Here is a 27,977-nt window from a genome sequence, read left to right on the forward strand (position 1 = left end):
TAGAGGTGAATATTTTATTTACAAAATTAAACCTAATTTTATTTTGCAAAAATCAACAAGTACACGTTCAGATCTGGTTTGTCTTCAAAACACGTTTGTTGTGTTAAGAAACATGCATGTTAATTTGGCATGCCAAACATCTTTCTCTCTAGCTTTCCTTGGAAATTTTTTTCCCCATAACACAAACATGGGTGCAAATATTATCCAAAAACTATTTACATTTTACCTTCTAGAATTATGAACCTTAATACTTATTGAAAGGGAAGACAAACTGTAAGGTTTGGTCTTTGGCATTCACATTTGATTCAGCAGTACAATTAAAAACTTGTATTTGTTTTAAGATAAACACTTTGAAGGAAATTTAATAAATCTTGTTTTTGCTCTGCAAAGGAGCCACTATATCAAAGCGTTTAACTGGAGCTGTCGAGTTCCTGCTGGTAGAGTATTACTTCCAGCCTATTTATTAGCTTTTCTTCCTGTAGCCTAATACGTGCTCCCCCCCCCCAGCTCCACTGAGTGAAACCACAGAAAGAAAGCAATTTCTTTTCTCTTCCCTCCACCCCCCAGCATCATGCAAGGCAAGGCAGCATTGCAAGTCACAATATCTGAATTTACTTTGATTATATTTTTTGTTCCTTACACTTAATATTTTTTGTATTATAATACTTACTGGGTTATCTAAAATCAACATTGTTGATTTTAAACTGTTATAAAGCCAGACTTCTAGAGGCATTTGAAATAATTCATGAACCATGTCTGAAAAGAGATAATTGCCTCCAGCCTATTCTTTTGCACTTGAAGTAAAAGAATTTTAGGTATCAGCACTTTACTAGAAAATAAGACTTTAGGGGGCCCATATAATTTATTCACATCTTTTTATATGTTGTAAACAAGGATAGGATACTTTTGACAGGAGCTTATGAACAATTTCTCTTAAAAAATATACCCTTTAGTACAGAATAAGTATCAAGGGAACATTTTAAATATGATTCTGGTAGGTCTCTTATAAGCCTACCTTCCAGAAAAATTTTATATGAAGTTTCTTGATTAAAAACAAAATCTAAAGTCTAAGTTGAGAGAATATGGTTGGTATGTGAGGTAAAGTGTTTGTATGTATGGACTGATGCACAATGTAGCATGTACAAAAGAACCTAAAGAGACCTCTATCCCACGTTTCAGGCAAGATATAAGAGTGCATAGAGAAGAGAGCTTTTCAGATCAGTATTCACGTAAATTGTAAGTCATAAGCAACATATACATAGGCAATGCCGAGTCACAGAATGCAAACAAGATCAATTAGAAATTGTACTGTGATAGCCACACATTTTGGAGAAAAATTCCCAAGCCAGACGAATGTGGATTGGGATAAAAACATAGGCGGTGTATACCACCATAGCGAAAATAGTTAGTAAGATGGTATTGAACATGGATTGTTCCCAGGGCTCCAACACAGCACAGCAGCTGATGATTTGGTATTGATAGTAGAGCCAGGAGAAATAGTCCTTCACACGCTTGAAATCCATGGTTGGCTCCTTCAAGCTGCAATAAGTCTGTCCTGTTAACAGAGTAGAAGAAAAATAAAATAAGGAGCTGAACACAGAATCTCCTTAGATTTTCATGATCTCAGAATGTTAATGATCATTGGATGGATCACTTTTAGGATTCCTACGTAGAAATAATTCACAGTATATTAATCATAGGAATTCATAACAGTGTCACTATGAATAAGAATTACTACTAGGATTAAGGGCAACCATATTATTAATAACAGTAATATTTGGGGCACCTGGGTGGCTCAGTGCTTGAGCATCTGCCTTTGGCTCAGGTCATGACCCTGGGGTCCTAGGATCAAGTCCTGCATTGTGCTTCTTCTGCTTACTCCTAAGAAGCAGGAGCCTGCTTCTCCCTCTGCCTGTGTCTCTGCCTCTCTCTCTGCCTCTCATGAATAAATAAATAAAATCTTAAAAAGAAATAATAGTAACATTTATCTAAAAATGATAATTGCTAGTAATAGTCTAGTGAAAATATCTAAAAATGAAGGCTAACCACATTTTCCTTAGCCATGTATACAAAGAGTGAGGAGTGTGAATGTTCTATTTCCTACAACATGTACTCTGAAAGATTTAAAGAACGGTGTACAGAAAAGAGTTGATATAGCAAGCCTGAGGCTGCTATTTTTAGAAAGGTCTGCTTGCAAGTTTTTGGCCCTTGGCTGGCATCTGGGAACTTGGCTTTTGGAATGTTCTCTCTATTCCCTGATGGTTAAGGATGATTCACTATGCCTAAACTGCAAACACCGTAATTTATGGTGAACACCTACTTTATTCTGGAAGTCTGAAATTTTGGCAATTGTCAGGCAAAGAGTGTCCACAGAACCAGCGCCGATAAAAACCCTGGTGCTGAGTCTCTAATGAGCTTCTCTGGGCAGAAATATTGTGTATGTATCACTGCACTTTTTGCTAGTGGAGAAAGAAGCACACTTGGTCTGTCCAATCATGGGAGTGCCCAGATTCCTGAGCCACAGAAACCATGAGATGGTCAATGGTCACTGTTTTCAACTGTAAAAAGCAATCAATCAAACAGACAACAGATCTGAAGCACACCAACATGCATTATACCAGCCAGTGGATACTTGGTAAGACTTCGGTTGGATACTGCTAACAAGTTAAAGAATCAAGAGTTTTAAAAGTTTTTTTTTCCTTGCCAATTTTCCCGGCCCCTGGTGTCACTTCCCAGCACTCTCAGTAGCCAGCTCGGACTCGTAAAAGTGCTGGTACTGTCACATCTCACATCAGTCTCCTGAAGTCCAACAGTCAATAAAAGGCATTGATTTCTCCCCTCACTTTGATTCTTTTTTCCCTTATTGATGACAAGCGCTTTTAAATATGGTTTATTTACTGTTTCTTAGGTAGCAAGGTAACTATATAAATTAGTCACAGGGATGAAAACTACAGTATAAAAAATATAGTCAATAATAACTAATAACTTTGTATGGTGACTACACTTCTGAGCGCCGGTGAGTGTGTTGAATTACTGCATTGTACACCTGAAGCTAATATAACATTATATGTCAACTATAGTTTAAAAAAATTACTGATGCAGTTGAAAAAAAAAGAAAATAGAATTATAGTATGTTCTAGAATCTACGTGCATTTTTGCAGAATAAAATGGGATAAAATTTTATAAAACATTAAAAAAAAAGAAAAGGTGAGAGAGAGTTGGTTATTATTGGTAAACCATCTGCTGCAGTCTATTGTTAGAATAATACTATATTTAGGTTCTAGATTTGCTTAGGTAATATATTTCTACTTCCTTTTGAGCCCATTTTAAAATTTCCTTTGGGACTACATCCAAGATTAAAAAAAAGAAAAAAACACAAAAAACACTCTTTAAGATGAGTAATGTGGGTAGAAGAATTCACTCATTCATTAACAAATGCATTTGGAGTACTACTGTGTGATTTCTTCTGAACAGCAATGGCTTCAGAAGGAATCTGTCCCCAAAATGGCATTGTCGACAGGAGGTGCTCTTATAGGCAGCACACTGGGCCAAGTAACAAACACACAGTGGATGAGGGATCAGGAATGAGCAACACCTGGGGAAAGGATGCAGGAAGATCCTAAGGAGGAAAGTAGGAGAAAAGGCTGAATTTGAGGAGATAGGATGGCAGAAATGCCATGAAATGAATTACCCACAGGTAACTTAGACCTGGATGACAGCAAACATCTTAAAGTCTTCATTTCTCACAATGAAATGTGGAATTAGTCTGCCCACTTCCTTAAAGACCTAATGCCCTATCTTGGCAAAGCTAAACAAAGGACTTGAAATGGTAACTTTACTCAAGCACACAACAAATCTCCTTGTTCTCAGTTACTTGCTTTTGTAAGATGATTTCCATATTTGGAAATGAGGGAGGCAGTAGTCTGTTGCCTTTAAAAAAATTTCCCTCTAAGCTTGATGATTTTTAAAACTTTCCTACATCTTTAAGGAGGCTGTGCTTTCGGGGGTGGGATTGCTTCAGCAGATAGGATGACCGCTGAAGCTGAGTGATGGGTACACCACTGGGTGAATGGGAGGGCCAGGAGCCCCCATGGAACATGAAGCAATTGAAACTCCAGGTAAGAAGTAGGGGGTGAAGCAAAGGGTCGAAGTGTTACCTGGAGGAATGGATTGTGAAGCCCAAGGAAAGGCTTTCTCTGGGCCATTGTTTTAAAAACATGAGGGCCAGTGTGGGACCACATGCTAAGGTGCCTAATGGATTTGATTTAACAGAGTTTCTCTAATACTAATAGCAAAACAATTTATATTTTCAGAGAATCACTTATAGTTTGGAAAGTGCTTTGCATAATGCAGAGTATGGGTTTGGGAATAAAGATAAATGTTGGTTCAAGTCCTGACTCCTCAACATACTGGCTGTATGATGTTGGCCCAGTTACTTAATTGTTCTGGGCCTCAATTTCCTCACCTGTAAAATGGAGATGATAATCCCTACTGTTTTAAGGTTGCTGGAAGGATTAGCAGAAATGCAAGTAAAGGATCAGTTCAAAGGATTTGCATAGGGAGGAAGCACATAGATAGGAAGATAGAATCTAATTGGAGAAAGCCTAGTCTCCTTCCCTCCCTCCTTCCCTTTTATCTACTGAAAATAATGATTGTCATGCTGGTATTTGCACTAGGAACTGGAGATGCCATGGTGACAGAAACAGTCATCATTGCCCCTGAGGATTATAATTCAGCTGAGTACATTCCACCGATATACATTAGAGGTAATATTTACCACACGTATTAGGTGGCTAAAGTGAAATTTAGAATGTTAATGACTGGATGGACTGTAGAGATCCCCTGGACCAAATCACTCATTTTAAAGCAAAGGACCAAGTCTATGCGGCTGACGTCAAATTGATATTAAATTGGTTGACATTGAACTTGGTCTGTCCAACTGAATTGAAGTGACTAGACCAAGCAGGGAACACCCTGTATCTTGAGAATTGACATTAGATGCTTGAAAATTCCAGTGAAGGTCTCTGTGATCTTAGAAGACTTAAAGTTGAGCAAGGACAGTGGAATCAGGTGTGTAGGATATCTGAAAGAGCCCAGCCCTACCCTCTGTTTCCCCAGAATCTACTCTTCCCTTACTCAAGACTCCTGAATTCCCACAGCTCAGATGCTCCTCTGACCAAGTGAGAATCTGGATACCTATTTATTATAAATGTTTCTGGGAACCGGCAAAAATTAAGGTTCTTATTAGCGACGTACTAATGGGTAAAACCATGCTAAGATGTCAAAATAATAAACTCTTCTACTATTATTGTTAAAGAAATTCTGAAAAATGTCTTCACCCAACTTGGTAAAGCAGAGTTTTACCCAGTTTAGGGGTGGAAGAGGAAAAAGGATCATTAGAGTCCTGGGAACCACAGGAAGAGACTGAATCCTAAAGGAACCAGTAAATGAATGGGACATTAGGGTGGTGGAAAACAGTAAGGGCTTGGGAGTCCCCTAAAAAAAATTATCTTATAATTGATGAAGGAGTAAGTGACTAATTTTTATTTCTTTTTTAAAAATATTTTATTTATGGATTCATGAGAGACATACAGAGAGAGGCAGAGACATAGGCAGAGGGAGAAGCAGGCTCCCTGCAGGGACCCTGATGCAGGACTCAATCCCAGGACCCCAGGATCACGACTTGGGCCAAAGGCCGACGCCCAACCACTGAGCCACCCAGCCCTCTATTTCTAAATGTCACCGCCCTTTTATCAACAGGTGATGATTTTTTCCTCTCACTAGATTTGTGCACAGTGAGGAAGGAGATGAAGTTACACCTCTTCTCCCAGAATGAATGGAGAGGACCTGGGACTTATGACCCACATTACTCAGGGGCAGGGCTTTGTTCTGGCCTGTATGGACAAGAAAGAATAAATAGAGCAATAAGAAAACCCCACGTGTTCCCATGAACCCACGTGTATGAGTCATGAAATGAGAGCATTGTACGGGAAACGTGCAGGGAAGGAACGAAAGGAGAGGCCGGGCTTGCTCAGGAAGTCCTGTGTTGTTGTTTTCTGTCCACGGAACCGGAGTGGCGAGGGTTAGGCAACTGCAAGGAGGGGAAGCAGCAGGTGGTTTTGGCAGGCTGGAATTGACCTTGCAGATATTGCAGAGGCCTGATCCTGCAGCCCTCTTCCACCTAAAGAAGGTACTCCAAATTACCAGATTTTCTCAGTGTGGGATCTCCCTTTCTAAACATTAGCTAAAAATGAATCTTCTCTCGTGGGGGGAATAAAAATCCTAACACATTTTAGGTTAAATTTATTTCTAAAACGTCAGAATCTGGGGCTGAGGAGAAAAGTCAGTAGGATCTGAAATTGATTTTGGGTTAATTCCTTCCCTACTTATTTTGGAACTTTGCGTCAATCACTCAGCTTTTGTGTGTGTGTGTGTGTGTGTGTGTGTGTGTGTGTGTGTGTGAGAGAGAGAGAGAGAGAGAGAGCGCTTCATATTTGGAACCTGAAAAATCTGAGATGTGAAAAAAGTGTCCTGCCTGCTGCAGAGATAGATGCTGTATCTAAAAAGAGACTGTGTCTGTACTCGGAAGCAGCTTTCTTTGGAAAGAACTCAATATGATTTACTCAGGTTTAAGCTTCCCTTTAATTAAGTAATTCATTTTTAAAAGGAGCAGAGTGATTTCCTCCCAAAGGGTACTATTTGACAAAGGGGTTACAAAAGTAAATTGACTGTGGAGAAGACTGATTAGCACTACCTCAGCCAGTGGGCCAAGGCCAAGATCAATAGTGATAAATGATGTTGATGGTATCTATCCATGGTATCATGGCATGAAGATGGCACTTTACCTCTGTGGTCTTCCCCCAAATGACCCCCAGCCTCAGAGTAATCGTGAGAAAAAACATCAGACAAAATTCCAACAGAGTAGCATCCTGCAAAATACCTGATCAGTACTCCTTGAAACTCTCAAGGTCATCAGAAGCAAGCAAAGTGTGAAAAACCGCCACAGCTCAAAGGAGCCTATGGAAACATGACAACTAGATGTAATGTGTTATCCTGGATGGAATCCTGGAACAGAAAAGAAGGCTATTAGGTGAAAGCTAAGGAAATAGGAGTCAAGTATTGCCTTTACTCAATAGCATATCAGCACTGGTTCATTAATTGTGACACGTGTCATACTAAAGTAAGATCTTCATAGGGGAAACTGGGTGCAGGGCATGTGGAAACTCTGTACTATCCTCTCAATTTTTCTGTAAGCCTAAAGCTGTTCCAAACAATAAAGGCTATTAATTTTTTGAAGGCAAAATAGTAATTAGGGAAGTCTTGAAAATCCAGAGTTAGTCCTATTCTAAACTCCAGTGAACAAAACTCTGCTCTTCTGGGGATGTCTTGCTAATAACTCTGAACACAGTTAAATAATACCCTTTCATAAAGGAATGGCTTTCAAACATTTTTAAACAGACTAGAGAGGAAAAGCACATTTTACATTGTGATCCAGAGTACACACACACACACACACACACACACACACACTCACACACACAGCTCTATAACTGCAAGAAATATCCCTCACAGCATTACTCTACGGTGCATGCTACTCAAATAGAACGAAAAAGTTCTATTTGATTTGATTTAATTCTACTGCATTCTATGCTATTCTCTTAGGTCGTTAAAAAATATCCCAATCGTGAGCTACAGCAATTGCAACCTGCAGTTGGAAACACCCTCCTTTAGGGCTTAACTCAAGTGCCAGCTTCTCTAAGATGCCTCTACACTATCCACTATGGCAGCCACTAGTCACGTGGGGCAGCTTAAATATTTAGTGCTCAGTAGCCACATGTAGCTCACGATTACCATATTGGACAGCATGGATATAGAAGATTTCACTGCAGCAAATTTTATTGGGCAATGCTGTGGATTCTCTCCATGTCTTGCTTGGACTAATGAAGTAGCCTACCAACGTATCCCTATTCACCTTACAATCTTCCATTCTGATGCTGGAATTACCTTTCTAAAATCACAGATTAATTTTTCTGCTTGAAACCCTTCAGTGGCTCTCCATTTCCTATGATATGGAATATTCCTGTAAGGCCCTTCACGGTATGATTTTTCTACTTCTCTAGAAGCATCTCTGAACTCTCCTGCTGAATTCCATTCACTCTTAAGCTCCCATGCTTTTGTTCATCTTTTTTCTTTTCTTTTTCTTTTCTTTCTTTTCTTAGAAATGTTCTTGTGCCCTTTCTCTTCTGGATAAAATCCTGTTTACTTTTGAGACCTACCTTCTATATCCTCTCCTCTATGAAATATTCTCAGGAAACTACCCTTCCTGAGGAAAATATGTTGCTTTCTTTTATGTGTCATAATTGGAGCAACGTTTCAGCACTTATAATTAGCCATGTACAGTCTGTTTCTGTAGTAGACTATGAGGTCTTTGGGGACTGGGGATACGTCCAGTCATCTCTTTCCCCCAGTGCCTGGAATGTGGGATACTTGTATGCTGGCTGGTGAGCTGGTTGGCTGGCTGGCCAGCTGACTGAATTGTAAATGGCATGAGGACAGGGACCACAACCACACCTGTACTTATATAATATTTCCACAGCACAATGTGGGGTACATAAAAGGTACTTATGAATTCTCATTGTCTGCTTTCAGGCAATGAGTTTTAGGCAGATTGTTTTTTGCAAATTCAGTACAATCTGTCTTTTTATAGGAAGGAAAGAGGTTGGTACTAAATTTTTTTCAATGCAACCAATGCTTTTTTTTCTTCTTCTCATACTGTTAAAAGTTCATGGACTCTGTGGGGAATAAAAAAAAAAAAAAACCACTTGTGAAGTGATTTTAAAGCCCATTAAAATGGCTTTTACAAGCGCTTACTCTAGGTGAGTAATAATATAAGATTAGCAGGTAGAAAAAATTGTTCTAATAGAGAAAAAATCTCAGGATGGGAACATCTGGAGACCTGAATTCTATTATAGCTTTACTCTTTTCTATTCACACATTCATTCATTCATTTTTACTTCATGTCCTTAAACAAGTTCCAAAATTTTCTGGGTCACAGCCTGTCTGTATAAAATGAAAATAATTCTTAATTGCCTCTAAGCCTGTCTCGGTGATGTGGTGGGGAATGTAGGGATAGGTTTGAGCTCTTTAGAAGTCATAGTCATGGTCATAGTAACGTTGTTGTATCTTGTGGATTGGTACAACTTTAAACTATCTGTAAGATTTTCCTAAGTTACAGAGCCAAAGAGCCTTTGTGAAGCAATGCTATGTATATTTTATAGAAAAAGAAACCAAAAAACCTCAACCCTTATTTGTGTTTGCTAGTTGAATCGCCTGGTAATACTCTTGAAAAAATAAAACAACACATGTATATAGCGATGACCACAAACCACTACCTGAAAGGCACTGCAGTCTCTAAGCACATTTTCAAATGAGTCTTAGGCAGGGCTACCACATACCATTGTGTGGGCTGTGCCCTGCACAACTTTATGTAATAGTTCTTGTCTTGGGGACCTAATTGCAAGCTGCTGCTTTATGTGAACACAATTTGATTCACAAGAGATACAAAGTTCCTATGATCAGTGGCAAAATCTCATATTGTGTCTATGTAAGAATCAGGCATAATAGCAGTTTATTGGCCTCCCACTTTCCAGATATCTTCCAGATATCCAGCTCTAAGTTTTCCGTGGATGATGCCAATGTTTTCTGTGCCTCACAGAAAGTTTCATGCTTGCTTAACATTTTCCTATGTATTTCCTTTCCAGCTTAGAATCCTCTCCAGCCATCCTTTGGCAACCAATTCCTCATGCTGATACCAGGGTTGATATCAGAAATCAGACCACAAGTGACAGATTTCAACAATTCTAGGTTCCCTGGAGAGGAAGAAACAAACCATTGTTAAATCAAAGCATATTACTGCTTTGGGCAATTAGGTTACTCTAAGTTTTCTAATCTTTTACTTGAGGTGAGTTCCTGAAATAAATAATACTAAAAGGAAAAAGTCTCACCAAGACTTTAACCAGGTTGTTGTGGGTACAGTATTGGTTTGAATTAGAGGCAAGAGCAGTGTTTTTGTGACTATCTGAACCAACCTTAAATTGTCTCCAATTTTCATCGACACTAACGAAAGCTGAACAATAGAGACCGTGTATTTCTAGTCCCATCATCAACTAAGACCACTGGGCAACCTGGCATGTGTTCAATAACTGTAATTTCAAAGGAACTGTTGTTGTTTGGGATTTTCTGACAGATTCCAGAGGGGTTTATGAATTAAGGACTTCTGTCTGGGAAAGAAAATTTGGAACTTGACTTTAAAAGAAAATTTCATAATAGTTTAAGAAATACTAAGTTCACATTGGATCAGTCTCTATGTTGTGTCATCAAAAAGAAGATAAATATTTTGAAACAAAAAAAAGCAGTAAGTACATTAATGTTGAATAGGTTTATGAATAGGAAGAGAAATTTGCAACAAGTGGGATGATATATTTGTGTCGTTCCTGGTGTCTTTCATTTACTCCTACAGAAAAAGAACAAGTACCCCTGTTTATTTCTGCCAAAACTGGAGTAGAGAGTAGGGCTTCTGAGCCAAGCTTTAACTAGAATGTCATTTCTTAGGATGAACCTCTTCATTACTATTATTAAAGAAAAAAACCCTATTATCCTACAATGAAGGAAAGAGTATAGCTTCTGGGTAGTCTTTTCCTTCTGAAGATACTATTCCCAGGGTCTGCCAAGCTACGTTTAGAGGTAAAAATGTAAACAGAGTTGCAGCACTAACCGTGGCCTTAAAGTCATTACAAATAATTTTTTTAAAAATCAGAGAATGTACACACATGTTAACCCAGCATCATTCACAGGAGCCAAAAGGTGGAAGGAACTCAGATGTCCACTGGCAGATGAATGAATGGTGGAATAAAGTGTAGTTTATACCCATAAAGGAATGCTATTCATCCCTGAAAAGGAAGGAAGTTCTGGCACCTGCTACAACGTGGATGAAACCTGAGGACATTATGGCAAATGAAATAGGCCAGTCACAAAAAGACAAATGCTGTATGACTTCACTTACAGGAGATATCTAGAGTCATCAAACTCCTAGAGAAAAAAGTAGAAAGGTGGTCTTACCAGGAGCTAGAAGAAGGGGCAAGTTGGGAGTTGTTCAATGGGTATGGAGTTTTAGTTTTGCATGATGAAAACATTCCAGAAACTGGTTGCACAGCAATGTGAATATACCTGACACTGCTGAACTGTACATTTAAAAATGGTTAAGATAGCAAATTTTTATGTTACATCCAGTTTATCTTACCACAATTAAAAAATTTTAAATGTCAATGAATGCCTCTAAACATTATAAATAATCTGAACAGGGGCACCTGGGTGGCTCAGTCAGTTAAACATCTGCCTTTGGCTCAGGTCATGATCCCGGGGTCCTGAGATCCAGCCCTGTGTCAGGCTCCCTGCTCAGTGGAGAGTCTGCTTCTCCCTCTCCCTTGGCCCTCCCCCGCATTTATGCTTGCGCTCTCTCTCTCAAATCCATAAGTAATATCTTAAAAAAAAAAGTCTGAACAATACATATTTTTGGCATTAACAGTTGTTAAGATTCTCCATGACTAGCTGAGCAAAATCACATAGATGTACCATCCAAAGCTGAGTAAATGAATAACCCTAAAGATCTTCAAATAATAATTCTGAGATCCCACTGGAGTTCCCTTCGTCTTGACTTTTAGCATATAGTAGGAAAATCGGAGACTGCCAAACTATAAAGAGCCTTCTGAGAGGAGGGATGACATGTTACTGTGTATTCTTGGCTTCAGTGAAATTCAGTATATAGAATACAGTACTTGTGGGAATTGTAAATTCCATGATATGCTTATTCAAGGATGTGAAATATGGGGCTTCTAAAACCCCAGTATCCAGAGCACTTAACGAGAAGTAAGAGTGGAAAAGCAGTTAAATTGGCCAAAAGTTTTCTACTGTCATTACAAAGCCCTTTCTAGGCAACTGTGTTCCGTGCACATCCTAACAGTCCTGCCTTTGTCTTTTCTTCCCCAGCTCGTGGCCCTCAAACCCACGATTTGGTAAAAGAACTATGTGCTTACTGTTTCTTTCTAAGGACTCAGTTCTCTTAGGAGCTGCAAGTCTGACCATGAAAAATTAAGCCTTTATCTCATCTCTATCATCAGTATATTTGATGTGTCTTTAGAAACAGAAAACTTCTTTCCAAGAACAATTTGATGCCAAAAAAGGTGAGTTACTGCCAACACCGACTTGTCACAATCATACCTGCTGAGCACCTGCTTCTAGAATCCTGTCGATGGAAATCTGTTTGATAGGCAGCTGGTCAACTGACATATCCAACAGTATGTACTAACAGTGGTTTTATTTGCAAATTTATTTTTTTGATAATGTTGAATATTTGCTTATAAAACTTTTGTTTTTGTTTTTATTTTTCTATCCTTCTTCCTCCTCTTTCTCATTCTTCTGGTTTATTGTTTACTTCTTATTACACTGTTTGGAATGCTTCTGATGATGAGTTCAGTGTTTTTCTTATTTTGGTGACTAGTAACACTGAACTCCTATAGGCATGATTTTTGTGACAGTAGCAATATAGTCTTTGCTTTTTCACTGCCCTCAACTGAACTGCTCTGTATCTCAGTTATTACTGCTTTTAGGCAAATGAGTAGAAATCTAGGCTGACTCCAAGGGTCATGGAGATAGAGCATTGTTGAGGTGTTTTCTCTGCTAACCCACAGATCAGGGGGCATTTTCCCTACTGGGTTGGTTGGCATTCTAGGTCAGCTAGTTTCTGGGGAAGGGAATAGATGGGGCAAAGGAAGAAGGGGAAAAAGAAAGGCAGGTGTTAACAGAGATATGTCAAAACATGCTGCTGCTTTTGGGCAATTAAATTACTCTAAATCTTATGATCTTGTACTTAAAATTGAGTTACTTAAATGATAGACTAAAAGAAAAAAGTCTCATTGACAATTTAGCCAAGTGGATTTCTCGTTTTCCTGGCAAGAACAGTGTAGATATAGTATTGCCGGCTTCATTCTCTTTCACCTGCTCCCAAGTTCATGGCTACCTTGCATGATTCGAGTGAAAAGTGGACAAGTGCTGAGCTCCAGGCATTCTTTTAAGTGGGTAGCACTTGTTTGTTTCCTAAGAACTTTGTTGAGTTCCAGGTAAATGTGAGAAGTCTAGTGGCAACTGGGTATATTAAGAAAAATATTTTCAGCCAGCAGATTTAATTTACTTAATTAATTAATTTATTTTTATTTTTTTTATTGGAGTTCAATTTGCCAACATATAGCATAACACCCAGTGCTCATCCTGCCAAGTGCCCCCCTCAGTGCCCATCACCCAGTCACCCCAACCCCGCACCCATCTCCCTTTCTACCACCCCTTGTTCATTTCCCAGAGTTAGGTGTCTCTCATGTTTTGTCACCCTCACTGATATTTTCACTCATTTTCTCTTCTTTCCCCTTATTCCCTTTCACTAATTTTTATATTCCCCAAATGAATGAGACCATTTAATGTTTGTCCTTTTCCGATTGACTTACTTCACTCAGCATAATACCCTCCAGTTCCATCCATGTTGAAGCAAATGGTGGGTATTTGTCATTTCTTAATCAGCCAGCAGATTTTATAACCAATTTAACTATAGGCCTAAATTGGGTGAGATAAAATGTTCTTTTCCATCTTTGAATAAATGTGGGTTTGTTGGTCAAGAATACCAGAGGGAGGGGCACCTGGGTGGCTCAGTGGTTGAGCATCTGTCTTAGGCTCAGGGAGTGATCCCAGGATTCAGTCCCGCATCAGGCTCCCTTCAGGGCACCTGCTTCTCCCTCTGCCTAGCTCTCTGTGTCCCTCATAAGCAAATTAATAAAATTAAAAAAAAAAAGAAAAAGAATACCAGAGGGAATCTCCCAAGACATAGTGTTTTTCAATTAAGATATCGTAATAGGGGGCAGCCTGGGTGGCTCTGCGGTTTAGGACCACCTTCAGCCCAGGGTATGATCCTGGAGACCTAGGATGGAGTCCCATGTCAGGCGCCCTGCATGGAGCCTGCTTCTCTCCCTGCCTGTGTCTCTGCCTCTCTCTCTCTCTCTCTCTCTCTCTATCTATCTATCTATCTATCTATCTATCTATCTCTCATGAATAAATAAACAAAATCTTAAAAAAAAAGATATCGTAATAGGGTGAATGGTGGATCCCAAAGAGATATGTCCACATCTTGGAACTTGTGAATTTGACCTTATGTGGGAAAAGTCTTTGTAGCTATAATTAAGTTATGAATCCCGGCAAGGGAGGTGCAGAAGAAAAGTTTCTCCTAAAGACTTTGGAGGGAGCGTGGTCCTGCTAACGTCAATTTCAGACTTCCAGCCTCCAGAGCTATCAGAGCATACATTTCTCTTGTTCTAAGCCACCAATGTTGTAGCGCTTTGTTATACCAGCCCTAGAAAACAAATTCAGATCTCTAAAAACACTAGAATTTTATAATGTAGAAGTCTCTTCAGGCAACAGAAATAACATTAAGCACATGGGGAGCTGGGTGAGAATCTTCCCAAGAGGTGGTGTGTGTGCTGAGTAGTGATGAGCTCTGGCCCTGGATCAGGTCTGGGTTTGGCCCTGGCTAAGTTACTCAACCACCTGACTCAGTTTCCTCAAATGGGAATTAGGCATCATAACAGAACTTCATTCATAAGATTTCTGGAAAGATTAAGATGTGTAAGGTATTTGCAATAATACATAGGAAGAGCTAAATGATATTAACTGTTATGGTTACTACACATTGTTTTACACACTACGTGACTACACGCTGCACACTCTATTAATACTACTAATCGTAGCCTGAGCTATGAATACCAGGTATAGGTTAACAGAATGAGCTCATTTTTTTTTTCAGAATGAGCTCATCTTTAAGACAAGGCATCTGAACTTTATTGGTTATTCAATTAGAGGCCCTTTTAGAGATATTCTTCTTTAGTATGTTTATTCAATTCTGCTGTGGCTGTCATAAAGGAGATAAAAAATATCACTTCATTTTAAAGATGAGAAAACTGAAGTTCATTAACTTTTTGTACCTCGCCCATTGGCAAAAGCCAAAGACGAAACAACACGGGGACTCAGCGCCAGGATTCTCACTCCAGGTGATCTTTCTATCACTGCCATACTTGCCTCCCATGACGCTGCTGTACAAACGCTAAGTATCCAATGCATGTTTTTGAATCCGTAAAATTCAGGCCTCATTATCAGTAACTTCAATGTAATATCGGAGCTTCCCAAACTATTCTGAAGTGAAGACATTTTTGCCAACCATTTCAGAACCATGAATCTCTTAAGACATTGTGACAAAGAGAAGGATTAAGAAACAATCAATTTGGAAGATAAGTCTGTTTCTTTTTGTCCCCACTCCTATTCCTTTTACCATTTACCACAGAGTTCATCAAAGTGGTCAGGCAATTAGTGGTATTCTAGGGTTTTTTCATTTTATGTCCTTTTTCTTACTTTCTTCAAAATAAAAGAAACAGAAAGAAAATGAATGTCCTTTTGAAAGCACGGATCAACCTCACTTTCACTGCTAACATTTTTGAAAGAGAACTGTTTTCATTTTATCATATTTCTCAGTATGTCCCATCTGGTTAATTAAATGCTTATTAAAACATTTAGTGTTCTCTTGTATCAAAGGTCTTCTAGGATAAGATGCTGCTCCATTTAAATAAAAGATGAAGGATGCTGAAACAGAAGTGGCCTGTAACCAGCTGACCCATAAATAAGAAAGGAGCTGGCACTATGCAGTCCTGACCCTGGCACTTGTACTGGGCTTGGCCAGAGCTTCTTAACCTGGAGGCCAAGCACTTGGTAGTAGGGTGCATCTATAAACCCCTTGAGATGCTTGCAAATTGTGCATAAACATTTTTCTGCACACACTTCAAAGGAGCCTGTGATGTCTGTAAGCTAAGAACCGCTGGTTCAAGTAATTGCCACATTTTATTCCTTCATATCATCTTAAATGCCGCTATAATATCAAGGGTATAATGTTTGTTGGTTGCTTAAGTGAGACCCAGAAGCTCCGTGTTGTTAAAGATGTCATCTTGCCATCAAAAGGGTCAGATTTCTAAAAGTGAGATTCTATGATATAATCAGAAGAATGTACCTGCCAAGGAGAGTCCAGATCTGGGTTCTTATCCTTGTGCCTCTGTGGAATGATCCTGTGGTGCGTTACTTCTCTTCTCTGGGTTGCTGTTTCTTCATCTGTGAAATAAAGATTTGAATTAACCCAAAGTTGCCTTCAAACTTTAAAACAAATCTGTTCCATGTAAAAGATTATTAAAACTCTTAAATGGGTATCTCCCACAAAATTCTAGAATATATTGTGAAAACAAGGTATGACAAGTTAGTCATATTTTTAGAATTGTTTTCCGAGAAGGGTACAGTTTGAAAACATGCCATTGGCTAGTGACTTCTGAATGTACGTGGAAGACTATGAGGTGCCAGTTACCATCTACAGGAGGGTTGAGGGGAGGCCTCAAGTGGGACAGAGATGGAGGCTGAGAGTCTTGCACCTCATTTCTATTAGAACAGCCAGCTTTTAATCTGTTTTATAGAGTGGGTTTTAAGTGAGATTTTGTTTGTAGAAAAATTTCTTTGATTTTAATTAGTCTTTGTTGATATCCATGGCAGGGGAGAAAAGGGAAAAAGATATTACGCTAATTATTGTATTTAAAAATCTGTTTTGGGGACCTCTGAATGGCTCTGTGGTTGAGCGACATCTGCCTTTGGCTCAGGTCGTAATCCCAGGGTCCTGGGATCGAGTCCCACGACAGGCTCCTCATGGGGAGCCTGCTTCTCCCTCAGCTTGTGTCTCTGCCTCTCTCTGTGTGTGTCTCTCATGAATAAATAAATAAAATCTTTAAAAAATATGAAAAATTGGAGGGGGGGCAGGGCAAGATGGCAGAGGAGTAGGGGTTCTCAACTCACCTGTCCCCACCAACTTACCTAGATTACTTTCAAACCATCCTGAAAACCTACAAATTCGACCTGAGATTTAGAGAGAACAGCTGGAAAGCTACAGAGAGAAGGGTTTTCACTTCTAACAAGGTAGGAAGGTGGGGGAAAAAAATGAAAAATCTGTTTTTGAAAAGGCACTGGAAACAGAAGTCCTAAGGCTTTTTCCTATTTTGTCATTTATTAGCTGTGTCACATTAGGCAAGTCAGATAGTCTTTCTGAATTTGTGTACTCACATATAGAATGACAATAGTATCTGATTTACAGGGTACTTGTAAGAATTCAAGTGAAATGATTGCAAAAGTGCTTCATTATTGGTAAAGCATCGTAAAGTTGGGGAGTGGGTCTTTAGTGGTGAGGCTCACAGGCCTGCATTCTGTCCTGACCACCGTAGCATTTTTGTCCATCTGAATTAAGTCATAGAAATTATGCATGATCACATTTGTAGGTAAGCCCAAGTTATAGGGTGGAGTTATAAGAGACTTAGCAGATTACAGGGTTCCAGGTATGGTAAAACTTTAAGGGTTTTACCTAAATTGAAGTTTTATCTAAATTGAAGCCTTGCTCTTCAATTCAAAAAGTTAATTGTCCAAGGGTCAGATGGGGGAAAATGTGGCCTATGATCAGTTCTAGTAAAAAAAAAAAAAAAAAAAAAAAGACTAAAGAACTTAATTTGACTTCAAGTTCATTATGAGCCATTTCTGTTGGGAAATGTTGGACAAATAAATAAGTGATCTAATTGTCTCAGTCAACTTGGGCTGTTGTAACAGAATACTACAAACTGGGTAACTTATAAATAATAGTAATTTATTTCTTATAGTTTTGGAGAGTAAGAAGTCCAAGACCAAGATGCCAGCATCACTATCATTCTGGTGAAGGCCCTCTTCCTGGTTAATAGCCAGCATGTTCTACTGTGTCCTCACATGGTGGAAGGGGCAAGAGATCTCTCTGGAGCCCCTCTAGAACACTAATCCCATTCATGAAGAGGCTCCATCCTCATCAACCATGTACCTCCTGAAGGCCCCCCACCTCCTAATACCATCACTTTGGGGGTTCAGATTCAACATGGTCTTGGGAGAATACATTCAGACCACAGTGCCAGTATTCTTATATATTTATAGGAAGACTGTACCACAGACGACAGAAGGGGGCTATAGCCCTTGGCTTTGATTAGCATCCTTCTTCCAGCTGTTAAAGCAGTTTCTCCAATAGGTTAAGTATATCCAAAGGAAGCTAGATGGAGAAAAGTCTGGAAGGTTTTCAAGGGCAATGTTAAGAGAAGATTTGAGGCGAGAAATGTACCTTGGAGGTCTTAAAAGATCTGAAAGTTTTTAAGTGGTGTTACAGGCAGTCACGCAAGTGAAGGGTTGGAATTGTTTTATTGTTTCCAGAGGCAAATCTCAGGAAAAACTTTAAATAATAAGAGCTATATAAAGGGAAAATGATTGCCTGGTTGAAGTAGTGAAATTTCCATTAGAGAAACTGTTCAAGCAGAGACTGGACCACACCTTCTCAGAGTTGCTATCAGTCAGCAGGAAGGTTTTAAGAAGAAATTACTAAGATTTCATCAAATCTGAGATCCCATTTCCACAACAGAATTCAATATCCCACTGGAGAATGATTTGCTTCATTAAATTTTTTTTTTGGTTGTAATAAAAGTGTGATTTTTGAAATTGGCAAGCTGGAGTTGGCTACTCTGTGATATTCAGGATCTTGTTTAACATCTGGGAACATCAGTTATGTTGTCAGTAACACAGTGATGATTATTTCTGTGTTGCTGTGAAGATGACACAGCACATTGGTAAAGGATTCTTAACCGTGCCTGGTCTTACTAAGGGCTCAGAGTAACTTTTGTCACAACTATTATTTGTTCCTTTTATTTTCTACATGCATTTTATTTCTTCTCCAAAGAGATTCCTTTCAGGTGACTCTATTGAATCCTTCAGAGACATATGATGTAAGTGGGTAAAATGGTGACTTCCATGAGTCTAGGAGAAAGAATTCACTCCAAAGGTCACAGGGGTACCATATCACCTCTTTTGTGTTTGCCTCAAATATTTGTTTTCTCCTAAATGGAGGAAACCTGTGCAACAACTCCTTTGTCCTAAATTATAACCTGATCAAAACCAGAACTAGGCCAGCTCGATTGATTTTTTTAAAATTTTGTTTAAAATTTTAGGCAATGAAACATCTTATAAAAAATTTAAGGACCAAGATCTCCCTTGTGGAGTAGAGAAAGTATCTGCAGCCTCTAGGAATAAAGAGTTGGTAACTGAAGAACTGGAGTCAGTTATGTCTTCTTTCTAGGCCTGTTTTTTTTTTTTTTCCCATTAGTGATTCTAAGCTAATATTGCTTAAAAATTACTTCCCAGTCGATAAGTTAGTAAAGGAGAAACAGCTTACTCTTTTTAGGAGAAGATGAAAACCATGAGACTCCTCCAGTTTGGGAAAGAGACCATGTGAATTCTCTCTGCCAGAAGTAGAGAAAAGCAGGGAAGATGCTGGGTTTCCATAGGTTGGTCACAGGTAGGCATCTGGTCTCATTCAGAAGGTAATAAGGAACTACCTGTGAGGAGGTGCTATGATAATTCTGACCAAAGGTCTCTCACAAAAAGATTATTCAATTTGCAAGAGAAATGAAAAGGATACTATAACACCCTTAGGTTTGGATAAGACTCAACTTCAAATAAATTCTTTTTCACTTTTCTTTCTTTTGCATCAGTGAACATTTATTAATACCTAAGGGGCATGACATTCTATGAGGCACGAGCATGTTCCAGAAGAGGGATGTTATGGTACTTTGGCTCTCTGAAGGGGTGGTCTGGGTGTGACAACAGAAGAGATTATTACTGCTCCAGAAAAGTTGCTTTGGACATGCCCTCCTGAACTTTCTTTCTTTTTCTAGTCTGTTTAATTTTCTTGCTCAATATCCTACTTATATTAATTCCCAAATTCTCTTTTTAATCTTTTCTGAGATCTTGAACTCAAAATGATAATGTTAGCTAGGAATTCCTAATTGACATCCTTTGATCTTATAATGCAGCTGAAAGGGCAGGGATGCAATGTTTGAATAGCAAATTGTCCCCCAGATAACTGCCATTCTGTATGGGCAATAATAGCATAGAGTACTCATCGAATGACTTACGTCCCAGAACTTTGCTAACCGCTTTATACGTATTACCTTATGTAGTTCACTTAATAACACTATAGTGGAGGCACTATTTCTTTTTTTTTAAGATTGTATTTATTTATTCATGAGAAACACAGAGAGAGGCAGAGACACAGGCAGAGGGAGAAGCAGGCTCCATGGAGGGAGCCCAATGTGGACTTGATCCCGGGTCTCCAGGATCAGGCCCTGGGCTGAAGGCGACGCTAAACCGCTGAGCCACCCGGGCTGCCCAGGAGGCACTATTTCTATAACTGTTTTGTAAATAAGGAAACTGAGACATTGGGAAATTTATTTATTTTTATTTTTTAAGGATTTGAGAGAGAGAGACGATGTGAGCAGGGGGAGGGCAGAGTAGGAGGGAGAGAAGTAGACTCTCCACTGAGTGTGGAGCCCAAGGCAGGGCTCGATCTCCGGACCCTGCGATCATGATCTGAGCCAAAATCAAGAGCTGGACGCTCCACCAATGAAGCCACCCAGGCGCCCCTGACATGAGAAATTTAAAAGCTGACCCAAAGTCTCACAACTAATGTAGGGTACACAGCTCTTAACCACTCTGCCAGATTGCCTATCTATGCAAAGAGCTTTGATCTTAACCTAACAAATCATTAATCTACCCATCCATCCATCCATCCATCCATCCATCCATCCATCCATCCAAATATTCATCCAACATGTATAGAGAGGAGCGCCTGGGTGGCTCAGTCAGTTAAGCGTCCACCTCGTGAGATCGAGCCCCGTGTGGGACTCCATGCTGAGCATGGAGTCTGCTTGAGATTTTTTCCCTCCACCCCACCCTGTGCTACACAGACACACTCACACACTCAAATAAATACATCTTTTAAAACAACGTACTAGAGATGTAAACTGCGAATAAGACTGACATGTTCACTGGCCTCTAGCCACTTTCTAGGGAGGAGAAAGGACAGTTATGCTAGCATCCCCACACAGTGTGGTAAGGGCTATGACAGGGAAGCATAGGGTACTCTGGGGCATGGAAGGAGTCTCTAACCCCATCTGTGTCAGGACAGGCAGGTCAAGAAGTTCTCACCCTCATCACTGTGTGCTTCAATTATTTTGTAGCAAAAGGCATATAATGTAACCTCTACAAAGGAAGGTCTTTGAAGCAAGGCCTTCCTCTCCACTGTTCCCCCAGTGCCTGGCACACAGTGAGCGCTCAATTAATATCTGTGGAATAAATGAATTAGAATTCTAATACTCCATAGTAACCCCATTATAACAGCGAGTTTTTGACTTATTATTTTTTTTTTTTACTTATTTCTAACTTCACTTTGAACATGCTTAAATGCTTCTCCTCTAAGTGTGAAATAAATGGTCTTTTTTGACTTAAAAAAAAAAAACATCAAGTCCCCGAGTCCCTGGGTGGCTCAATCCGTTAAGCGCCTGCCTTCGGCTCAGGTCATGATCCAGGGTCCTGGGATCGAGCCCTGCATCGGGGCCCCCTGCTCAGTGGGGAGTCTGCTTCTCCCTCTCCCTCTGCTGCTCCCCCTTCTCGTGCTCGCACTCTCTCTCTCTGTCAAATAAATAAATAAAATCTTAAAAACAAAATCAAGTCCCTTTTCCCTTTTAAGCCATTTTACTAGAACAATGTGTCTTCAGGTGTCTCTTAACAGGTGCCTTGCGCAGAGATTCTGGGACGGTCCAGGAAAAGTGGAGACTCTGCTTCCCCCCTCCTTTTTCGAGTGCTCTGTGGGATTCCTTGCTCTGTTCTCCCTTCTCCTTTCCAAGATGACCTGGAAAGTCTTCTTCCTCTCAACCTCTCCCCCCTACTCTCTCACTCTTCAAAAAGATGTTAACTTTGGGAAAGCAGTTCTTAATTATTTACCACACAGTCCTCTGGCAGATTATAGGAATCCAGGGCAAAGCAAGAGAGAGGGGCAAAAGAAAACTGAAACTCCAGGCTAATGATTTCCCTCAACAAGACTTTTTGTTGTCATAAGGTGGTGTTTCATTTGGGTTATAGCTCTTTGGAGCAGGTATCAAGCTATCTCTTCCTTGTGTCTGGGTTAAGGCTAATATTTTCCTTAGCAAAACAGCAGCAAATCCGAGGTAGCAAAATACTGCTGAGGGGTAGAGGAAACCACGACTCCCAAGGGGCCAGTACTCCTCATGGTCTAGCTCAGAGACACATGGCCAGGTTTGCGCACCATCTTCACTTTATCTAATTACGTAATTTTACTTCCTCGCTTGATGCCACAGTTTAAAACTGTACCTCATTCCCTTCCCTGCTTAATTTTTCTCTAGAGCTCTCATCTCCTACCATACACTGTAATTCACTTATTACAATATTTTTTTTCAATCATTCTTTAAATGGCCGATGTCCCCCTAGAGTTTAAGCTCCTCAAGGGAGCTTATTTTATCACTCATTCAGGGCCTAGAGTTGTTCCGGCACAGGATACTTGCACGATAAATATCTCTTGGATAAATGAATTATTAATCCTGACCAAAGCAATATTAATAAATAATAACTGTGATCAAGCTTTTCTTTACATGTATTTAATTTATAATCAACTGGTTGGACACTAAACATTATTTTGTATAAATCTTCTAATTGGATAAAATAGGACAGTGAGAACTTTACAAAAGTCTTGCTGGTCAAAAGCCACCTGGAACCCATGTTCGTCAGCATGGTAAGGTCTTGTAAACATGTACATAGAAGGATAAGCCTGTGTTGATGAGCAGAGAAAATTCTGAGTTTTCCTGATGCAGGCAGGCTTACTTGAATCCCTAAAGCAAAGGGTATGGTTTGGCTCAGTGCACTCATGACCATTTCTAGCAGCAAGTTTAGGTGCTGCTTACCAGCCCCATTAAACTCAGAGACTCACTAATCTCATATTCTTATTTCTAGACAAAGCACTATCATCCAATTCCATGGTTCTTACTACAGGGTTGGCAGTTTTTGGGAACTCAAAACACAAAGGATGAATAGAAGAGCATATTAATTATTGGAGACCTTCTCCTGTATTTGAGACTGTCATGATCACAGGAGATGCTTTCCAGCCGTGACATATCAGTGTACCCTGAGGACCATAGTGGCTAGTCCAGCTCTTCCTTTCCCCTGACACTCCTACATATGGGGCCGATGTAGTGTAAGTGAAACTGGGCTCATCTGAGTGGCAGACAAATTTCACTTTTGGGTGAGATTTAGGTACCCTCCTTCTCTCACTCATTGTGGCCTCTTTCAACAACTGACCTGAAGAACTGATAAAGGACTAGAGTTATCTAGAAGTCAAAGGAACAGCTGGCCTCACTGAGCTTAAATTAACATAGTAAATTGGTGAGTCCTAAAAGATAATAAGGCATTTACAAGCCAGTTCTCCAGAAGACTACATTAATGACATTTGACTTCTTTCCTTTTTTTTTTTTTTTTTTTTTGAGAGGGAGAGAGAGCAAGTGCACATGTAGAGGGAGAGGGAGAGAGAGAATTTTAAGCAGGCTCCACACCCAGCATGAGCTGGACTTGGGGCTGGATCCTGAGATCATGACGTGAGCTGAAATCAAGAGGCTGACGCCCAACTGACTGAGCCACCCAGACGCCCCTACATTTGATTCATTTCTCAACAGAGGAAAGCCTGGGTGGGCGTGTAAACACGAGCAAATCACATAGCTGTGTGACACCTGTGCCGCTCTTAATTATTTCATATATTTCAGTGTGGCCCTTGGGGAAAAGCTCCATGTGAACCATCGGTCTGGTGGTGTATGGGGATTCATGAACTCCAAGTTCTAAATCCGTCTTTTCTTTTAATATCTTGGCTAATTTATTTTTAAGAACCAGCTTTATTGAGATATAATCCACCCATTTAAAGTACACAATTCAATGGTCTTTAGTTTACTCACAGTGATATAAACATCACCCCAACAAGACACCTCTACCCTTAACAGTCACTCGCCTTCCCTACACAACTCCATCCTTTCTTTCTGTCCCTATAGGTTTGCCTATTTTTGATGTGTTACAAACATGGAATCATACAATATATGGTCTTCTTCCACTTGGCATGTTTTCAACGTTCATCGATGCTGCAGCAAGTACCAGTCCTTCTTTCCTTTTCATTGCTGAATAATATTCTACTGTGCCATTCCATATCACATTTTATCTCTCCATTTATCAGTCAATGAGCACTTAGATTGTTTTCACTTTTTGGCTATTGTGAGTAATGCTGCTGTGAACATTTGTATACAAGTTCTTACATGGACATCCGTTCTCATTCTCTCGGACGTACAGCTAGGAGTGGGATGGCTCGGTCATATGGTAACTCTATGTTCAACTCTTTGAGGAACTACCAAACTATCTCCTACAGCAACTCACAGTTTTGTATTCCCACCACCAATGTATGAGGATCCCAATTTCTCTACCTCTTTTCCAACAAGTGTTATTATCTGTCTTTTTATTATGCCATTTTGGTTGGTGTGAAATGGTATCTTATGCTTTTGATCTTCATTTCCTTAGTAAGCACTTTTTCATGTGTTGATTGACCATTTGTATGTCTTCTTTGGAGAAATGTCTCTTTGATTCCCTTGCTAACTTTTGAATGGCTTATATTTTAGATGTAGAATTTTTCTTCGTATGCCTTAAGAATGGGGGATAGTTGGAGGAAAAGCCTGAGACCTCTTGCCTGCTCCTGATTAGAAGAGAGCTTCTACATAAGATGATGGTAGCCTGCTTTTTCCAGGGTTATGCCATAGGCCCTAGGCTAGGTTCTAAGTTGAGAGGGAGCCCTGTGCTCTTGGCTGCACCCACCGGGAGTGGAGCACTATCCCCTCGCTGGAGGGGGGTGGGTATGCAGAGAGAAGTGTGTTGTGGCTCAAATGCCTCACACTCCTGCTGTTCCTACTGAATTGTAGCACTGTCTGGAGTAAAGTTTTCTTCATTTGTTGTATTTTGTCAGGACAATTTCCAGAGACTAACTAGTTGTTTATCTATAATTTTCACCAGTTGTTTTGCTACGGAGTGGGTTCACGGAACTCCTTATTCAACTATTCTGGAAGTTGAGTTCTATTTGGATAATTTTTAATGAAAATGTTGCATCTTTTTAAAAACGATTTTATTTATTTATTTATTAGAGAGAGAGAGAGAGAGAGAGAGAGAGAGAGAGAGAGCATGTGGGAGAGAGCATGAGCAGGTGAGGGCAGAGAGAGAAGCAGACTCCCCAGGATCATGACCTGAGCCGAAGGCAGGTGCTTAACCACCTGAGCCACCCAGGCGCCCCCCCTTTTTTGTTTTTGAAAATGTTGCATTTTGTATACGTAATGGTAAAATAATTTATGCTGACATAGTAGATAATTATGAAATGCAATTTTTATAAAAGTAAATTTTGCAAATTTATAAACAGTGGATTAAGAAAACTGATTGTAGTTGAGGTCTGTTGACTTTTAACTTTATATCCAGTCAAATTCTAGAATGCTCACACATTTGGTTTGACAAACTATTCTTAATTTGTTATTAAATGGTTGACTAGAAATATTTGAATAATGAGGGTGACAGTGCATGTCATATGAGAGCTTATTATTGCTCTAGTAATCTATGTACGAAGCCATCACAGCCATTGAAAGTTATCAAAATCATGCCTGTCTTTAAAAACACAGGAATAATTAAAATGTGAAAATTAAGTCATTAAAACCTCATCAGTTTTATGCATTAATCTAAAAGGTTCACAGGCAAAAATGAGCATATATTTTGTAATTAATTCAAAGGAACGACCCCACCCACTACATCTTTTAGAAAGACAACTTTCCCAATTTCCCTGATCAATTTAGTCTTCGGGCCAAGATTCACATTTAACAATTCTTTCTTTCTTTTTTTTTTTTAATTTAACAATCCTTCAAATTCTATTGAATCACGGGCTCTACTCTTATATGTTAATTGCCAACCAGTTGAATGTCACTTTAGTTGAAACGGCCCTAGAACTTCTGCTCATATCTAAAACCTCCTTCTTCCCATTCCTCATATTCCACCTCCCACCCCCATGGCAAAGTTAACTAGTCCTTTCTCCTGGGGTTAAGAAGTCTGGTTACTTATGAGTGATCCCATAAGCATCTTTGGGAAAATACACACTGCTTAACAATCTCGAGAAAATGTTACAATATATTTAACTCCTTGTCGGAAATTCTTCGCTTTTGGGGCAGCTGACTTGTGTGTCCTATGGCCTCAAATAGTCGCTTCGGGGGCACAAAGTATTCTATAAGGCCCTACAACTAGGATGAACCAAGAATGAAACCAAGCGCCTCCCCAAAGCCGTTTCCCTGAATAGTTGCTGAACTACACAAAAGACAAATAATGAAAGTAATTCACAGAGTAATTCTCTCTCCTTTGGGCTGGGAAAGTGGCGGTAATAAAGTTTGGCTTCTGTTGAGTGGAACCTTAGTTTCTCAGACACTCAAAGGCAAGTGGAAAAACCCATCCAATTCTTAAAAATGCAGTCAAATAATAGGCTGATAAACTGCACTGAGGCGAGGACTAATCCACCCCCCCACCCCGGTGGAGACAGGGATTGCAGCCTCCTAAAGCCGCTTCCAGCGCAGGTTCTGGAAGATGCTTACCTCCCGGCGGGCGGACGTCGCTGCGGCTTAGGTGAGAACCCGAGCTTGGCTCCTCCCCAGCGGCGCGAGCTTCCCACTGCGCCGGGCGCCCGCAGCCTCGGAGTTAGGTGTTCGGCCCCGCCCTCCGCACTGGGGCCAAAACTCCGACTCTGCCGGGCCGCGTCCGGTGATTAATTATTGACCCGAGGAGAACACTCCCACGCAAACTTGCGTGCGGCCGCGCCGCTCCCGGCGGCTGCTCCCGGCGGCTGCTCCCCGCGCCTCTGCGGGCCGCACCGCTCCCCTCCCGGCCCGGCTCTCCGGCCCCAACTTCCCACACGCGGCCACGCTCAGTCCTGGGCGACCGGGCTCGTCCTCCGAGGAATGCAGCCCGGCGGCTTCAACACTCTTCGGTTTGGTTTTCCTGCAGCTCCTCAGCACATCTGCGGGGACCCGCCTCGCAGCAGGGGGCGCTTTCCGGGGGGCGGGGGGGCGGGGGCGCCGGGGCTCCGGGAGCCACGGAGGAGGCTCCGGCGCCGCTGTCACCTCCGGCTGCTGCAGCAAAACCCCGAGCCGCGGCGGGGACGGGGGGAGGGGAGGGAGGTGTCCTCCCCCTCGCTCGGGCTGGGCGCCCCGGCTCCGGCTCGGGGGCGCGTCCTCGGGCGGCGCGGGGCGCGCGGGGCGCGGGGGGCGCGGGCGGGGGCTTCGGGGCTGCAGCCGGAGCCTGCGCCGCCGGGCGGGGGGAGCCTGCGCCCCGCATCCGTCCGTCTGCGGACTCGGGCGAGGGGGCCAAGCGGCGGCCGCGGAGCGGGACCGCGGGGTCCACACCCGGGCAGCGGGCTCCGGGCATCCCACTGCCTGAGGTCGTCCAAAAAAAAAAAAAAATAGAAAAATCAAAGAAAGTGAACCCGTGTAGCGTCGGCAGCTAATTCGGGCGCCTCCGAACGTGCAGGACGCCGCTCCCCCCCGCCCCCTCCCGCCGCCGTCCCTCCGCCGTCCCTCCGCCCCTTGGCTGCGAGGTTCGTCGCGGAGCCCTGGGCTCCCCCGGGCGAGCACGCGGAAGGACCGTGCCCGGGAACTTGTGTGCTCACAAGTGAAGGGGATTCATGCGGGCGCCGACTGCGGCAGGAGAGCCAACCCGGGAGAGAGGGCCGGGCGGCGGCCGGGCGGCGCAGACTCGCTGGGGGCCCGCGGGCACGGCGCTCGCGCTCCGCTCTCGGGGATCTTCCCGCGGGGGTCCCCCAGGCCGCCCCCGAGCGCCGCGGGCCCCTC

At 41.3% G+C, this 27,977-nt stretch overlaps 1 protein-coding gene across 2 annotated transcripts; it reads right to left on the reverse strand.

Annotated features, from left to right (window-relative positions):
- On the reverse strand, positions 1-27,155 carry SPTSSB (serine palmitoyltransferase small subunit B). 2 transcript variants are annotated; one of them, XM_055308397.1, is made up of 4 exons: positions 26,727-27,154; positions 16,151-16,248; positions 6,941-7,065; positions 1-1,555 (listed from the first exon to the last, which is right to left on the reverse strand). In XM_055308397.1, the coding sequence occupies exon 4, from the start codon at positions 1,521-1,523 to the stop codon at positions 1,293-1,295; it is 231 nt and encodes a 76-aa protein (XP_055164372.1). In that variant the 5' UTR covers positions 1,524-1,555; positions 6,941-7,065; positions 16,151-16,248; positions 26,727-27,154; the 3' UTR covers positions 1-1,292. The 2 variants fall into 2 exon arrangements, with proteins under 2 accessions (XP_055164372.1, XP_055164373.1); XM_055308398.1 differs by lacking the exon at positions 6,941-7,065 and having other exon boundaries at positions 26,727-27,155.
- Positions 27,156-27,977: the final 822 nt, after the last annotated feature.

Source organism: Nyctereutes procyonoides, unplaced genomic scaffold (genome assembly GCF_905146905.1).
Source record: "Nyctereutes procyonoides isolate TBG_1078 unplaced genomic scaffold, NYPRO_anot_genome, whole genome shotgun sequence".
NCBI classification, from domain to species: domain Eukaryota; kingdom Metazoa; phylum Chordata; class Mammalia; order Carnivora; family Canidae; genus Nyctereutes; species Nyctereutes procyonoides.

Coding starts and splice junctions, on each gene's coding strand:
- SPTSSB (XM_055308398.1), bottom strand. CDS start 1,523: ATGGATTTCAAGCGTGTGAAGGACTATTTCTCCTGGCTCTACTATCAA.